This window comes from Dermochelys coriacea, chromosome 1 (genome assembly GCF_009764565.3).
Source record: "Dermochelys coriacea isolate rDerCor1 chromosome 1, rDerCor1.pri.v4, whole genome shotgun sequence".
In the NCBI taxonomy this organism is placed as follows: domain Eukaryota; kingdom Metazoa; phylum Chordata; order Testudines; family Dermochelyidae; genus Dermochelys; species Dermochelys coriacea.
The window spans coordinates 7,759,129-7,776,730 of NC_050068.2; the positions used below are offsets into that span (position 1 = coordinate 7,759,129).

Consider the following 17,602-nt stretch of genomic DNA (forward strand, 5'->3'; position numbering starts at 1 on the left):
GTACTGCAGGGCTTACAGGTCTTTGCCAGGGCCTATGCACACGACTTGGCTATTTTTAGCGATCTCTGGCCAGACCACCTGAGCCACGTGGGAATTGTATTGCAGAGGCTTAGAGAAGCCAGCCTCACTGTCACGGTGTCCAAAGGCAAGATGGGGGCCGGGGAGGTACCTGATTTAGGACACAAGGTGGGGCAGTGGGTTTGTTCATACTGACTCTTTAAGAAGCCGTTCAAAATTGGTCTGTCGCACAAACCAAGAAGCAGATCCAATCCTTTATTGGGCTGGTCAGCTATTACTGGAGGTTTGTAAAGGGAGTTAATGAAATTGTGTCCCCTATAACAAACCTTACAAAAAAGGGGAAGCTTGTCTACAGAGCCAGTTTTCGTAAGCCCCGAATACAGCAAACCCTTTGTGGTGTGCACTGATGTGTCTAACGTTGGGTTAGGCACAGGGCTAATGCAGGCTGGGGTGGAGGACAAAAGCCCCCCCCCATTGTCTTCTTAAGTAAAAAACTGACCCCCACCAAACAGAACTATGCTGTCATCGAGAGAGAATGTTATGCCATAGTTTAGGCTATTAAACAATTTACGCTTTATCTGCATAATGGAAATGTTACCTGCACAAAATTCTCTGTTACTCACACACTCTAGGGGCACCCACCTTTACCCAGTTCCTAGGTCTCAAGGCGTAACCCTGTTAATTTAAGTACCCACCCTTACCCAGTTCCTAGGACTCAGGGTGTACTCTTTGCGGGGATGCAGGACCTTTTATCAGTGAAAGAGCCTTACACAGTAATATCCTTATCCTCTATTTATTAATAATTATTAAGCAGAATACACATGCTAAGCATACAATGCTGTGCTAACCAATCCTGATCATGCAGATGGACTTTCCCTGTTGGCCAGGCAAGATCAGTCTCATCTGGATGTGGTCACTGCACATTGTAGTTGTGCAGAGGATTCTTAGCAGTTCAGATCTTAGGCTGTGTCTTAGAGGCGAGTTCTTCTTCTTCTTCCAGGTCTTTCCCTTTCCTTATTCTTCTTTCCTTCTGCTGGTCTCCTTCTTGGACCCCAGTTTATATAGTGAAACTTAAGTCCTGCTTAGCTCTACTTTAACCAATCATTTTACTGAAATTTTACTAAACAATTCTCTAACCTATTCTAACATATTGTAAAACAATCTTTTAACCAACTATACCCCACCACCTTAAATGATTTACACCTAGAAAAATGAGTAATGTAAGAGACAGAAACAATCAAAGAACCAGACAGAGACCAAACAGACAAAACAGTAAAGAAGTAGGGATTTCACAACTACAACTGTTGATCAGAGATTTCTTGCCAAACAGAATGCCATCAAAGAAAGTTTTTTTGAACCATCTTAAGATCTGTTTATCTGGTGATGGTGGGTGCTATTAGGACTTGTATTGTTTTGATGCAGTTTAGATGGAATGTGAGGATGAGACTTTCTACTTCTTAGCTGATGGTTGCTGCTGTCCTAATGTGGCTGCAGAAAAAGGCCTTAGGCCCTACAATATGGCTACAGAAAAAAATCTTATCCTTACAATGTGAGGTTCCAATGGCCCACTCCCCACTAAGATGGTTACACCAAGTCACACGGACCAATTTGGGGCATTACGCTGCAGGCTAGCTCTGCAGGAGTATGATGTGGTAATAACTCATAGCAAGGGAAAAGAAAATGTAGTGGCAGGTGCCTTATTAAGAATAGGGAACCCTGAGGCATATTCAAGAGTCCCTTCACCATTTTTGCACTGGGAATGTGATGCTGGCAGACCAGGTGCCAGCTCATGCCAAGGACCCCATGCCTCAGATGAACATTGGCAAACACCGAGCTGGAATCAGCCTGGCTTGCCTGTTGTGGCAGCATTGTTAAAATAGGTATTTGAATGACAATGTTTCGTGTTTAGAATGTATTGAATGCTTGTGAGTTGCTCCCTTCATTAATCTCACCTATAATAGCTCTATTCCCTATTGGAAGGTAATAGTTGAGCAGTTGTATGGTAAGCCTCTGTGACTGTGTAAATCGCCAAACAGGAGAGAGACATTGACTGGTGCAAAGTGCTGATCTGCAACCAAAAGTGTTACGTCCTGCCCCATGGGTCCAGTGACACCAGAAAGACTATTGTGGGATGATAAAGAGGACAAAAGACATTTGTTGTTTTGCCCTCCACACCACGTGAAGATGAGTCATGCAAGGGGATTCCTCCCATCAGCTGAGCTTGCAGCTCAGAGCACAATGCTAACTGTATCTCTGTGCTGCTTGGAATTGGGGGGCAGGTTTACCAGGCATAAGCAAGAGGTCCTCAGTGCTTAGCCTGGGTTAGCCCTAAAAGATATATAGAGCTTGCTTATTATAGGTGCTTCAATTACCTTTTGAAAGTTAAGATTGCAACTCATTTGTGTCTCTGCTTACCTGCTTTAACCTTGCAAATATCTCTAGTTCCATTTCCTATTTAATAAATCTGTATATAGTTTATTACAGGATTGGCTAAAAGCATTGTCTTCGGGGTAAAGATCTTAGGTTGAACGGACCGGAGTGACTGACCCTTTGAGACTGGGAGTAATCTGAATATTGCTGTGATCATTGGTGTAAGGGACCATCTATCGCAAAGGCAGGCTCGCCTGCGTGGTGAGACAGATCAGAGTACCCACGGGGACTGTCTGTGACTTCATGGTTAGGCCATTTTAGTGCCTGAGGAGTTTACACTTGACACTTGGTTGGTGAAATCTAAGTATAGAACTCACAGCCAGTTTGGGGTTTGTGCCCTGGTTCTTAACAGCCTGCCCTGAGGTTGGGACCCATGGTCCAGTTGCACCATCTGAGAGCCACAGGGAAGAGCTGGATCGCTAGAAGGACATTCACTGAAGATGGGCTCCAATTGCAGAACTGGGAGCTGCTGGGTCTATCTCTGAGCCCTTCCAGGCTGGCTGTTCAGATCGGTGGCTTTGGGTTCATGTCCACAGTTCTCCGACAGCTCCTGTCTACATGGGGGTTTCAAACTAACGTGGTCCAGATCGACGGAGAGAAAATAATTCTCTGGTGGTTGGCGCTCACGGCACAGGCTGGGACCTGCCTGTGAAGGGCCCTATAGAAAGCCATGGTGCTGTGGTTGCTGGAGCTGGGCCACGGCCCGGGGGTGTGCAGGGCAGAGAAGAACGGGGCTTCTGTTCTTGCAGCCAGGTGGCCTGGCCACAGCATCTGCCCTTGCCAGCCCCGGGGGCGTGATCTGGGTGTGCAGAGCCCCGGCCAGGCTGGGCTCCCCGAAGGAACAGGGCCAACGCGGGCGGTGCATGCCCCAGAGATAGGCCTGGGGCTCAGAGAGCCACACAGCCCCCGCGATGGTCTCCTGCCCTTTAGGGTCAAGCAGGGTCAGTGTGTGGGGGGGTCTACCCAGCCCAGCCCCCGGCACTCAGCTCCCCTCCTCCTGCCGGGGCCAGGCCGGGCTGCAGCCCTTCCGCTGCGGGGCGGGCTCCTCCAGCCCCTCTCTTGCAGGGCGAGCCGGGCTCCGTCCATGGGGCAGGCCGGGCTCCTCCAGCCCCTCTAGAGTGGGGTGAGCCGGGCTCGGTGCATGGGGCAAGTCGGGCCCCTCCAGCCCCTCTAGAGTGGGGCGAGCCGGGCTCCGTGCATGGGGCAAGTCGGGCCCCTCCAGCCCCTCTAGAGTGGGGCGAGCCGGGCTCGGTGCATGGGGCAAGTCGGGCCCCTCCAGCCCCTCCAGAGTGGGGGCGAGCCGGGCTCCGTGCATGGGGCAGGCCGGGCCCCTCCAGCCCCTCTAGAGTGGGGCGAGCCGGGCTCGGTGCATGGGGCAAGTCGGGCCCCTCCAGCCCCTCTAGAGTGGGGCGAGCCGGGCTCCGTGCATGGGGCAAGTCGGGCCCCTCCAGCCCCTCTAGAGTGGGGCGAGCCGGGCTCGGTGCATGGGGCAAGTCGGGCCCCTCCAGCCCCTCCAGAGTGGGGGCGAGCCGGGCTCCGTGCATGGGGCAGGCCGGGCCCCTCCAGCCCCTCTAGAGTGGGGCGAGCCGGGCTCGGTGCAGGGGGCGGGGCCGAGCAGGGCCCCCTCCCTGAGGCTGGGCCCTCCGGGGGCTTCCCCCGCTGGTGACGTCAGGGGGGTTCCCTCCCCGCGCGGACGCCGCCCGGCCGCCCAGGGCCGCAGCTATGGCCGAGGCGGCGGGGAGCGGCGGCGGCAGGTCCTGGAAGCGTCACATCGTCCGGCAGCTGCAGCTCCGGGACCGGGCGCAGAGCGGCCGCTTCCTGGACGTGGTGCAGGCCTGTGAGCGGCCGGGGCCGGGGCCGGGGCCGGGGCCGGGATCGGCCGCCTGCGCCGTGCTGGGCGGGGGCAGGGGGAGCTGGCGCCCTGGGGGTGTTTGGTTTAGGGGGACAGAGGGAGGGGGTGTTTGGTTTGGGAAGGGAGGGGGACAGGGGTAGCTGGAGAAGGGCAGCAGATGTTTGATTTGGGGGTAGCTGCAGCTCGGGGGGGGGTGTGTGTGTTTGGTTTGGGAAGGGAGGGGGACAGGGGAGCCTGGGGGGAGGGGGTGTTTGGTTTAGGGGGACAGAGGGAGGGGGTGTTTGGTTTGGGAAGGGAGGGGGACAGGGGTAGCTGGAGAAGGGCAGCAGATGTTTGATTTGGGGGTAGCTGCAGCTCGGGGGGGGGGGGTGTGTGTTTGGTTTGGGAAGGGAGGGGGACAGGGGAGCCTGGGGGGAGGGGGTGTTTGGTTTAGGGGGACAGAGGGAGGGGGTGTTTGGTTTGGGAAGGGAGGGGGACAGGGGTAGCTGGAGAAGGGCAGCAGATGTTTGATTTGGGGGTAGCTGCAGCTCGGGGGGGGTTTGTGTGTTTGGTTTGGGAAGGGAGGGGGACAGGGGAGCCTGGGGGGAGGGGGTGTTTGGTTTAGGGGGACAGAGGGAGGGGGTGTTTGGTTTGGGAAGGGAGGGGGACAGGGGTAGCTGGAGAAGGGCAGCAGATGTTTGATTTGGGGGTAGCTGCAGCTCGGGGGGGGGGGTGTGTGTTTGGTTTGGGAAGGGAGGGGGACAGGGGAGCCTGGGGGGAGGGGGTGTTTGGTTTAGGGGAACAGAGGGAAGGGGTGTTTGGTTTGGGAAGGGAGGGGGACAGGGGTAGCTGGAGCCCTAGGGCAGCAGGTGTTTGATTGGGGGGGGCCAGGAGTAGCTGCAGCTTGGGGGGGGGTTGATTTGGGAAGGCAGGGGGCAAGAGGTAGCTGGAAACCTGCGGGGGGTGGTGTTGGTGCAGCTCAGGGGGCTGCCTGCTTCGGGGTAGGAGCAGACTTGGGGTGGGGGAGATTGGGAGGGGTCAGACAGGTAGGTGTGACCCTGGGGTGGGTGTATTTTAGGCAGTGATGGAGGGGAAAAGGATAGGTGCAGGCCTGGGGGGGAGTGTACTTGATTTGCGGGAAGGGCAGGCCTCGCTGCAGCTCTGGTTTGTGGGTGCGTTTGAAGGAGGAGTAGCCCGTGTGGGTGGTGATGGCTGAAGCGCCAGTGGAAAGGAATAAGGCCACCTTCAGTTTTGTTACCCAACAAACTGTTGTGTAGCCGGGTCCTGACCCTTCCCCCTTCTCTCAGCCTCTCCTTGGATGAGTCATTTGTTTTGTAGCTGCCTTTGAAATATAAATATCCCTTTCCTGGCTGGGAAGTGTGATTTGCTCAGAGTTTTGTGCCTAACTCTGCCCTTCTGCTTTGACTTGTAAACGTGAGCTCCCACGCCGTCCTTGTCCTCCCCCCGTCTTGTCGCTTGTGCGTTCTGTGCCCTGGCGTCTCTCTCCGTGCTGCGATGCGTGGGTCAAATGCCCATTCTGGAGGCAGCCGGAATCGCTGAATCTCCCACACAAACTCCCCCCCCCCCCGGCGAAATAAACGAGATGTCATGTAGCCGAAAGAAAAGTTTCTGTGGTGTGTGTGGAAGAAGGAACGTTAGGGGTTGGTTAGATCCGTGTTCTGCTGACCTCGCTCTGAGCTGCGACCCTGGCCCTCAGAAAGGAGGCTTGTTCCGGGCCTAGGAGCGGCATGCTTCAGCTTGGTAAAGGGAGGTGAAAGTAAAAGTAAAGGGATGAAATTAGCAGAGGGGAGAGCTCTAGGTTGCATATCAGAGAAGACTTCCTGGTTGTTATCAACTGTTCATCTTCTGCGAGCAACAGACATCTTGGAAGGGAGATTAAATCATGTTTCAGGGCTCAATCCAATTATTAGAGGCGGGAATGAGACCTAATGGGGGGACAAGTGCTACACCTTCCTCTGAAGCAGCCAGTGCTGGCCGCAGTCAGCGACAGGATATGGGATCAGATGGACCTCAGGACTGATTTGACCAAGCAGCCCTTACACTCCCCAGTCAGGATCGGTGTCCTATTGTGCCAGGTGCTCTACAAATGCACAAGTGCAATCCCTGCCCTGAAGAGCTGATATCCCAGGCCTTGATCTAGTAAGAAGCTCTGTTCAGATGTGCCCCTGAATACATTTTCAGGATCAGGGTCTAACTGAAGTCAGGATGCAAGGAGTGGGTCTAATAAACAGTATGGGGGTGGCTCAAGGTGACTGATAAAATCCCAGGATCACATAGCTAGGGAACAGCTGTATGAATTGGATTCTTGCATTTGCCCAGTTCCAATTGTTTAAACCTCAGGTTATTTTTGATACATATATCTATTTCTATTCAAAATAACACAGTCATTTCCCAGATCCCTCCATGTCTCCTGGCCAAGCCCACCCCAAAGTTCAGTGACTGCCAGGAACCGTCTCCCATTGATCACTGTGGGATAGTTTCCTTGGGGACTTGGTGGAAGCCCCACCCTTGTGACCTTTAGTGAGTTGTATGGTCTAGTTTTAAAAGTCCTGGAGGGAATAATCCTGCCATGGCCTCAGGGAGATAGATTGGAGGAGCTCAGTGCCTCAGTTTCCCCATCTGTACAATGGTACTGACCTCCTTAGAAAAGAGCATTGAGAACTGCTGATGAAAAATGCTATATAAGAGCTAAGTATATTAGGGCTTTTCCTTTGCTCAGGTCCATGACTATATCTGCTTTACACTTTTCAGACGGGCATCCAATGTTTCTCACATCGTCACCTCTGCTAAATGGCTGCTTAGGGTCAAAGGTTACTATAATCTTTCCCATTGCTAATAAGTCTTTACATTTGTACCTTTCCTCTCCAAGTGCTTTCCAAGCCCTTCAGCTGCATTTCTGATCCTGGATCTAGTTTCACCCTAATTTTGTGTCACGCTCCAGAACCAAAGCAAAAGAGCGTGTGACGTACGTGTCAAGAAAACCACTTGCCCTAGTATCCTCTGCAAGGATGGCGAGACTGTGAGTCTTGGAAGAAGGCTCTTGGGAGAGCACAGCTCTTTCCTTGATGTGTGTGTTTTGAGATTGGCAGGGAATGTCTGGGTGTGCCTTCGCTTTCTGTTCCTCAGAAGGGGAGGTCGTGTCAGTCTGATGCAGACTGGTCTGCTCTATACAAACACTTTATTGCTGACAACAGATATAGGCACCAGTGAAGCACTGAACCACTGCTGAAGCCTGCTGTGGTCTGCACTGGTATCTAAATCAGGTTCAACGCTGCTTCGGCTCGCCTCTGTATGCCAGTTTTCAACAACAGGTCATTCTTGATGTGTAGACAAAGTTTCGTTATTATTCCTGTTTTTTGCTTTGCCCTCTGACTTTGCGCCCTGGGGGTTAGGTAAGAGAGAGGCGTCTGGGGTACAAAAAAAGAAAAGGAGTACTTATGGCACCTTAGAGACTAACAAATTTATTTGAGGATAAGCTTTCATGAGCTACAGCTCACTTCATCAGTGAAGTGAGCTGTAGCTCACAAAAGCTTATGCTCAAATAAATTTGTTAGTCTCTAAGGTGCCACAAGTACTCCTTTTCTTTTTGCGGATACAGACTAACACGGCTGCTACTCTAAACCTGTCTGGGGTACAGTAAGTCAGGTATCCTTCGCTTTGGGGATGGTGAGGGGCTAAAACACAGAAAAGAGCAAGGAAAAACCACTCCTAACAACAGACACAGCCAGAATCATAATGGGGGGAAAGCCCTAGTTTATTCCCCTTTAAACTCTTCTTCTCCAATCTGGATGCCCTATGTTAGTTCACTCTGTCTCCGTTTCCGACTAGCTGGAGGAGAGAAGGAAGAAGATCAGCTGTGGATCTGCCAGCTAGGGAATTGGAGGGCAAAGCCCCTAGGCCTGGAGGTGCAATTCCAGGAGGCCGATTTCCAGAGAGGAAGGATGGTGCAATGATTAGGGTGCTAGCCTGTGACCCGGGAGCCTTGGGTTAAGTTCCCTGCTCTGCCAGAAACGTCGCTTTGGCCCAGGTCCACGAAGGTGTTCTGGCTCCTAACGACCATTGATTTCAAGTACTTTTGGGGAAATGGGCCTTAGTCCCTCTGCGCCTCACTTTCCCATGTGTAAAGCAGGACTAAAAGCACTTAGCCCACGGGGACGTAGCGATGGTAAATACATCACAGGTTGTAAGCGGCTCAGATACAACAGTAACGGGGGACAGATACGATGGATATATCCCATTGTAGTAAGATAGGGTTACAGTATAGGCCTGGTTCTCTTTCCAGCTCTTCCAGTGACTTTGCGATGTGACTCTGGACAGTCTCGTAAGCTTTTTGAGTGTCAGTTTCCACCTCTGTGAAATGACCGTACTTTTATGGATGCAAGCGTGTGCTGCTTTGAGTCTGACAGTCACTAGTGTGTTGTAAAACGGAACTAGTTCGTGTCTGGACAGACGGGGGAAAATGAGACACAGACTTGAAATGACTTCCCCGAGGCCGGGTTATGATTAGAACTTGGGAGTTTCGAACGCCCAATTCTCTTCGTTCATCTAGACTGGGTCACTGGTGCTGGCAGGTCTTTTGAGATCCCCCCCAATAAAAGGCTCTATAGAATTGCAAAGGATGAAGTAATATAATCCCCTTGCCGTCTCTCCCACCTTAAGCTATGGTCCGGTGGAGTTAAAAATGCGGGCGGGGGATGTAAAATTCACTGCACTCAAATGCTGTCCCACATTCAGGAAGCGGGTCGCCACCCATCTCCAGCTCTTGCAGATCTTTCTGAGATCCTGCAGGCCAGTCTCCTGCTTCCAGTCACAAAGTGATCCCTGCCTAGTTGGCTGAGGAGACCCTTCTTACAGGGCCACACAGTTGGGTGGGTTATAGGGAGATTGTGCTTTTCTTGGGGGCATCCGGCATTAGCTGCTAACAGAGATGACCCGAACCATTACTCTGTATCTGATACAGCAACTCCTATGTGTCAAAGGGAAAAAAAGGTCTCTCTAGGTCACGTAAATATGTTTCCATGCACCGAGGTTTATTCTGCTTTAACCTAATAGTTATTCTCTTCCTTCTGTGAGGGTGATTTTTTTTCTTTCATTTTCAGTAACGCTTCTCTATCAGGTTTCAGAATAGCAGCCGTGTTAGTCTGTATTCGCAAAAAAGAAAAGGAGTACTTGTGGCACCTTAGAGACTAACAAATTTATTTGAGCATAAGCTTTCGTGAGCTACAGCTCACTTCATCTGATAAATTTGGTCCACCGAATGCATCCGATGAAGTGAGCTGTAGCTCATGAAAGCTTACGGGACCTCAGTAAAAGCTTCTAAAATTAAGTTCTGCCCATGCTTCAGAGAGGATTGTCTCCTGGCCAAAGCCTGGCCTAGAGAAGTGCAGGGTGAACGTGGGATGGGTGTTGCGGAGATATATCGCAGAGGGTATGCTGGGGGGCGTAGATGGATATTGCACTTAGGTCTGTAAGCTCTGAGCATTGTGATCATCTCAGGAAGGGAAGGAAAGGAAAGGGAGTGCTACACCATGGACTGGCTGCCAAGAGACCTTCATTGTCAACCCTTCTGAGCCTCAGTCATATAGCTGATCATTCATTCGCTCCCCCGGAGGGCAGATGCCATGGAGAGTCATGGCTGTGAAGGGAGATGCAACCCCTGTCAAGGAAGAGGCGTCCCCCATGTAGAGCTTGACCATTAGGTTCAGGACTTTGGTTACTCTGTATTTGGCACCAGGGTTACCACTGTGGGAATCGTGTGTCCAGCTCTGGTGCCCACAAGTCAAGGAGCATGTTGATACATTGGAGAAGGTTCAGAGAAGAGTCACGAGAATGCTCACTTGATTGGAAAACCTGCCTGATAGTGGTAGACTCAAGAAGCTCAATCTATATATTGCAACAAAAAGCAGGTGAAGGGGTGTCTTGATCACAGTCTGTAAGTATCTACATGGGGGACAGGAATTTGGTAGTAGAGGGCTCTTCAGTCTAGCAGATAAAGGTCTAACAAGATCCCGTGGCTGGAAGTGGAAGGTAGGAAAAATTCAGACTGGAAATAAGGTTGAAGTTTTTAACAGTGAGATAATCAACCATTGGAACAATTTACAAGGGGTCGTGGTGGATTCACTGGCCATTTTAAAATCAAGATTGGATGTATTTCTAAGAGATATGCTCTGTTTCAAATACAGATTAAGGCCTATGTTATGCAGGAGGTCAGAGCAGATGACCCCTGCAATCCCATCTGGCATTATAATCTCTGATGGTGTTCAATGGGGAGCTGATGCAGTAACTGGAGTGATGCATGCCCTTCTACTGGTGTGGCTCAGAAAAGCAAAGCATTTGCATTAAAGCCATACACTATGTTTAACCCACAGATGTCTAGTCATGTCTCCCTGATCAGTGTAAACAGGAAGACCTTCTCCCCTTTGTAACCATTTTAAACACAGCACATTGCTTGTTTTTATACCACTTGTTCCTAGCACAGTTTAAGGGCTTGGAGAGGGGGCCTTAGACTAACACCTATTTTACACCCCCACACCCTTGGAGAAGACCTAAAAACACAGTCAGTTCTTCATGGCAGCTCCTGGCTTCACTAATGTGTGATTTCGATCAATGGAGAGCACTTTTATCAGGCCCATGCAATTGACGGGTTTTGGTAAAGTGAGTGGTATTTAGTGCTGTTGGAAAACACCCTGGACACCTAGAAGATCTGTTTAGCCAGAGAACTAGTACAGCCCAAATCACCTGAGCTACTCCCACTCCTCTGTCACTGCCATTATTGTCTGTATTTACTGTAGGTCTAGGTTCAGAGCCACGGTCATGGATCAGGACCCCATTGCACCAGGCGCTGTACAAACACAGAACAAAAAGACTGTCCCCGCCCCCAAAGAGTTTGCAGTTGTGGTATCAGATAAGAGACAACAGATGGATGCAGACCAATGAGAGAGTGCCAGAAAATGTGCCAGTGCTGGTCAGTGTGACGGGCAGGGGTTTGATCAGGCCAGCAGCATGGCAAAGGGGAGTTTTGAGAAGGGATCGGAAGGCAGATCACGAGGCAGTTTTGTGGATCTTTCCAGGGACCTCCTCCCCAGAGTGTGGGGCAGTAGGGGAGAAAGCACGAAGGTGCTTGTTTTGAAATGTAACAAGTGATTGAGGCCAGCTGGCTAATCGTGGGCTGATAGGAGGCAGAAGTCGGTGACTCAGTAGCATCTGAGAGATGCTGGGTGGGGATAGGCCAGGAAGGGCCTTGAAAATGAAAACAAGTAGCTTGGTTCATGGGACTGAGATGGAAGAGCCAGTGGATGGGCATAGTGCACCTCACCCTGATCTGGTGGCATCACCTCTCTGGCTCAGAGGTTAGTACAAGTCCCATGGTCCATTCAGCCATTGGCACCTTTGCTGAGACTGCCGGCAGGTGGGCCGGGGTGGTATCTCATGTGTGTCACTCGGCTGGAATTCACAATGTGCCAATGGGAAAAGATGTGCACAGGGAAGATTTGTATTTGATCCACCCCCCATAAAGAACTTGATACGTTTACCGAAGCATTGGAGCAGTGATGGACACGTCAAAGGAACCAACTGTCTTTGGGAGGAGACACCACACTGCACACCCACCCCCTCCCCCGCCCAAGACACAGCTGGTAAATGAAGCATGCCTCCAATTTAGTCTCTAGGAATTTGGTAATAGCAGCCAACGTGAGTGTAGCATGATAGCCACAGACCAGGATCTGCCGAGTGTGAAAACCAAGGGGAGAGAGGAATTACCTTGGGGGACATGACATACAGCTGCGGTGCTCCACAGCAGAGGTGGTTGCATTTCAGCATGATTGACACAATCCCAGAATGGGATTCCCCCTGGGGTGCTACCTGGAAGTGGGGTACCAGGTATCTGAGCCCCCTCCCCCGACCCACCATCCTGGGCTCCCTCTCACACTGTACTGCTGTGACAAGCTACAAAGCCCTCCAGCCTGCATTTTCACCAGCATATGTACAGGTAGGGGCACACCCAGCTGCAGTTACAAGCAGGCTCTCTGACCAGCCCCTGCATAGGGAGGCTACTCCCAGCTCCGCAGGCACACACCCTCTCTGGAATATAAACCCCAAATTATACCGTCTTGTGCTGCACAGGAAACTGTACAGCGTAAACTCATAAAATTTGTCCCCTCCCTCAATGAGGAGAGGAATATGCAACAGCGTTTTCCCCCCGAGTTATGATTCCCACACACTTCACTCCAACTCTCTGGTTTAGATAAAGCAAAAACAAGTTTATTAACTACAAAAGATAGATTTTAAGTGATTATAATGGATAGCAAACAGATCAAATCAGATTACCTAGCAAAAAAACAAAAAAGCAAACTAAGCTTACTATACTAAATATATTGGATATGAAGAGCAGATCCTCACCCTAAGAGATGATACAAGCAGGCTGCAGATTCTTAAGGGGCAATCTGCACTTGCTTTGCAGCTTGGAATCCCCAAGTGTTTCATAAAATCCCCTTAGCCTGGGTCCAGCACTTCCCCCAGTTCAGTCTTTGTTCCTCAGGTGTTTCCAGGAGTCGTCTTGTGTGAGGAGCGAAGAACCGCAGATGGTGTCATTTCCTGCCTTATATAGCTTTTGCATATGGCAGGAACCCTTTGTTCCCAAAACCTAGTTCCCAGACCAGCCCATGGAAAAACACTGACATCCCAAGATGGAGTCTAGAGACATGTGGTCTGATCACATGTCCTTGTAGAATCATAGCAGCCATTAGGCTGTCTGCAGCCTTCTCAGGAAGGCTCCCCAGGTGGGAGATAAGCCTCTCCTAAGGCCTGTTATCTTTTCCTACTGGCTCGTTGCCTTGAATAGGCCGTTCCCAACCAACTATCTAGACTGAAAGCATCTTGTCTAGTGGGTGTTACGTGGGTGTAACTACATTTGAAATACGGATACATAGTTAATATTCAGAAGAACTTCAGATACAAAAATGATACATGCCTACAAATAGGATAATCATATTCAGCAAATTATAACTTTTCCAATGACACCATGTAATCTCCTTTGGGATGAAAGGCACCAAAGAAATGGGAAGGTTGTACTGTTCTCATTCTGGCTTCCCTGGAGTTTAGCTGAAATTTCTGTTTGTGTGCACCCTGTAGTGCAAAATAATTGAATTCCACCTGATGATGCTGTCACATTTGCATCTTAGCAGGATGATGACAGACGTTTGATGGGATAGTTGGTGACTCTGGGTCTCAATGTTTGTAGAAAACTCTGGGGGCAATTTCCCTTCATCCCAGCAATGCCCATGATCTCCAAGCACCTCACCCCTCGTGTATTTAGACTCTTTTGCTGCAGAGAGAACAGGGCTCTTGGCTCGGTGTTATCCCGTGGCGGTAACTTGAGGCAGAGGAGAAGCCAATGTCTGCTCCGCAGTCCTTCCTTGTGAGGGTGGTGGATCTCAATGTCACCTTTGGCAGGTGCATGGTCACCACCTTGGTTCTCTCCTTGTGTGGTCCTCTCCATCTGTCTCAGGCCTGAGGGTACCTGTGCTGGTCAGTGCCTCTCTCCAGTCTTGGTGACAAGTTATGTCATTCCTCAGACCAGTGTCAGGCTAGGCCCGGTTCCCCGGGGTGCCACTCCCTTATCTCTACAATAGTGAGAGTGTGGTGCCACTGATCTCATGATAGGCCAGTGCTAAGCCAGGTCAAAGGGTCAGGGTTTTCCTGGGACAGCTGTCCTGAATTTACTATGCAGCTCTAAACAGTCAAAGTCTTTTCATTGCTGTGTGGGCAGAGATCCCACCACACTTCTGATCTGGACAGGGGGGCTTATTCCTTCCCCAGAAGTGGCTGCATGGCGTGATGCTGCACTGTTGCTCTGAGGGGGTCAGCGGGTGAGAATGGTGACATCCGTGCCGTGTGGAGCGACTGCCGCCGGACGTCAGTCCCCGAAGAAATCATTCCAAAGCTCTGAGCACGAGGGCCTTCATGGGGTGAACCGAGCGTGGTTGCATTGGGAGATTCCTTGTCTTGGGAGCTGGCTGGCTTAGCTGCAGTGTCTTTTGTTTAGATTTTGCTGCCTCGTTATATTTTGCCAACGAGAAACAAAGCCCAACGTTCCATGGCTTTTGTGCAACCCAGCACTGCAATGATTCAGCCCTTTCAATCCCTCCGCTCATTTCCTGTTCTGACATCAAGCCCCCCCCTCCAGGGAAAGCTTTCAACTCACCTCCCATGCACCCGCAAGCCTGGTTGCCCCCCGCAATCCTGTTAGGTCCCTGCCTTGTCACCCAGGTCTTTTCTGCAGAGCATTGAAATTTGTCTCTAGAAGCAACATTCAGCCAGGGACTGGCTAGTGGCCGCGAGTCCGGGAATCCGATGTGTCCCCAGTGCCTTAAGAATGGCGAAGGCTTTTGGCAAGGGGGCCCAGGGCTGGATGTGACATGGAAAGAGGGGTGGGTTATAGCAGCAGAATTCGGAGGATGTGAGCCTGTATCACAGTGACAGTGTCCCGACAGGCCCAAAGGAGTCCAGGCTTTGGTGGTAGCTTGTTCCTTAAAGATCTTGCCAGTTTGAGCACCGGTGTGAGTATGTGGGGGGTGTCTGTCTTTGTCGAGTGACTCCTTGATCCTAGTTAGAATCCTTAGGCCTGGTCTACACTCAGTCTGCCCAGGTTTAACTCAACTCAGCCTTTAAATGGATTTAGTTAAACCCTCCTCGTGGACACCTGAAGTTGCATTATACCCGGCTTATATCAAGTTAGCTTAATTCAGTCAGCCGAAGCCTTAGACATTCCCATGGAGAGAGTCTCTTCATGCCACTCAATAGCACCTTGGGGCAGGTGTAGCCTGCAGGAGAACTGGAACCTAGGGCTCCTGGAGGGCAACCTGCCAGAGATGCTCGTCGTCTCCTGGCCTGTCGTTTTTGAGCGGGGCTGTGCTCCCCGCTCAGTGCTCAGCACCTCTGAAAATCAGGCCATTGGCCTTACCTTCCTCTTGTTCCCCAGCCACTTGGCACTGATACTGCATGAGGCGCGTGCTTTGGAGCTGTTTCTAAACAGAGCGGAGCTCCATCAGGCTAGAGGAGCGGCGCCATGTGATTTCTCTTGGTGTAAAGTAGCTCGTGCCACGGACATGTTAGAGAGGACAGGGCAGGGTTCTGCGAATGTATCCGACAAAACCGAAAGCTCAGGGATGTTATGGGGCTGCTGCTTAGTGTTGAAGACACAAAGTACTTCCAGCTGGTAACGGAGGATGATAGGGAGGCAGAGCTGCTCAACGTCTGCTTTGCTTCAGTCTTCTCTCAAAACAATAACGTGACCGGCTGACCCGAGAGGTTACCATAGAGAGTAAATGGGAAGGGATGCAGAGTAGTATTTGTAAAGAACTCGTCCGAGATCTTCTGACTAATTTGAATGAGATCAAGTCAGCAGGGTCTGAGGTTATTCACCCTAGGATGCTGACGGAATTAGCTGAAGAAACCTCGGAGCCACTGGCAATAATATTTGCAAACTCATGGATCAGAGGTGAGGTCCTGGAAGACCGGAGAAGGGCTAAAGGTAGGGCCCATCTTTAAAAAGGGGAAAAAAGGAGGAACCGGGAAACTATAGACTAGTCAGCCTGACTTTGATACTGGGAAACTACTAGAGTAATGTATAAAACATTCAGTGTGTGAACACCTGGCGGATGATGGGGTGATCACTAGTAGACAGCATGGATTTACCAAGAACAAATCATGCCAAACCAGCTTGATTTCCTTCTTTGGTTTGCTGGATAGGGGGAATGCAAACCTGGACTTTAGCAAGGCTTTTGACACAGTCCCACTTGACATGCTGATAGGTAAGCTAGAGAAATTTGGGCTCAGGAGAATGACCATTAAGTGGATGCATAACTGGCTAAACAACCACAAACCAAGAGTAACTATTAATGGAAGGATGTCGGATTGGAGGGAGGTCTCAAGTGGGGTTCCACTGGGGTCTGTTCTGGACTCGGTGGAAAGAGCTCAGATACTGTGGGGATGGGCCTGGCGCAAGATCATAGACAGCTTGAACCACACTTGGTGTAGACATAAGCCACGCTTTGGGCCAACCGTGTTATCAGCTGATCGCAAGCTCAGTTAAAAGCTATAGCACAGGGAGGGCCACATACAGCACACAATAGTGTCCCTGTAATGCCAGGAGTCTTGCTCGCAAGCACAGCGGAGGTCTGAGCAGGACTGGATTGTCAGGTAATATTTTATGCTCTATGAACATCCCCCCCCCAACCCATCCTGATGAAGCCCAAAGTACCACATGAGCTTTGTGTACTGCACCACTGAAATGCAGCCACTTCTGGGGTGGAGCGTGGTAGCCAGCATGCTGGACAGCAATGATGGGAGGGGGAAACTTGCTTAAGAAGTCCAGAGTAAACCTTCCTTCTGTGAAACGTGCCCTTGGGTCTGTGGCATCCATACAGGCGGACCGGACATGGGCTTTTGAGATCTCTGCAATATCCCCCTCCTCCCGCCCTGGGAAGTGGCAGGGGACTCGTATTAGAACTTGCCTCAGCAGGAAGAAGCGTTGGCCAGGCCCGGCTGGATTTGACGTTATGGTTGAAACCTGAGGGTCAGACCTATAAACCGCTAGTGCAGCTGGGTGTGTGGGGCAGCAACGGAGGGTGTGAGTGTGTGCGTGCACGCAGGACTGATGCATTTGCACCAGTGATCTGCTTGGAGCGGGTGAAACATCTGTGCGCTTTGCAGAGCTGCCCAGAGCACAGGTTTGAAAGCAGCCAGCTCTTTCCTGGCTGATCCGCCTCCCGGTGGAGTCGAGGAGCTGGGGCAGGCTACAGGGCAGGGCACCCAGGGTTTTCTGCCTAAGGCTCCAGCCCCACGCCCGGCACAGACTGAGGGAGGCGTGTCGGGTGTCAGCAGAAAGCGCTCCTTTGGAGTCCGTCCTGGGCTGAGTGCTGCCCACCTCTGCTCATCGACACAAGATGGGCACATGCCACAAGAGCAGGGGGGCCTGGCTAGTTATCTTCTGCTACCTCGGATTCCCCTGGCAGCAGCATTTGGCATTGGGATTTTTCTTCTCTTCCTATCCTAAACTCTAGCTGTGCTTTTATGAAGCCGCTGCCACATTCCACGCCAGAGGTGGCTGCCTTCCAGTAGTGAAGGAAATGATTCCCATGCTAATGCATGCAGGGCTTGCTTATTTCACAGGGGAGCTGAAGATTAATTAGCTAATGCTTGTGAAAGGGCTTGGAAGGTGGATAAAGCTAAGTGTCATTTCAAGGGTGGGGTATTTTCAAGCAGAGAGGTCCCTCCTTTCATTGGAGGATGCAGGGGCTGATG

At 51.1% G+C, this 17,602-nt stretch overlaps 1 protein-coding gene across 3 annotated transcripts in view; it reads left to right on the top strand.

Moving 5' to 3' along the window:
* Positions 1-4,065: 4,065 nt before the first annotated feature.
* ATG16L2 (autophagy related 16 like 2) overlaps positions 4,066-17,602 on the top strand; it is a 57,215-nt gene continuing 43,678 nt past the window's right edge. Inside the window, exon 1 of one of the 3 annotated variants that reach the window (XM_043504003.1) lies at positions 4,066-4,285. In XM_043504003.1, the coding sequence (XP_043359938.1) occupies positions 4,171-4,285 (115 nt within the window). In that variant the 5' untranslated portion in view covers positions 4,066-4,170. The remainder of the gene's footprint in view (positions 4,286-17,602) is intronic. The other 2 variants (XM_043504004.1, XM_043504005.1) reach the window with 2 other exon arrangements.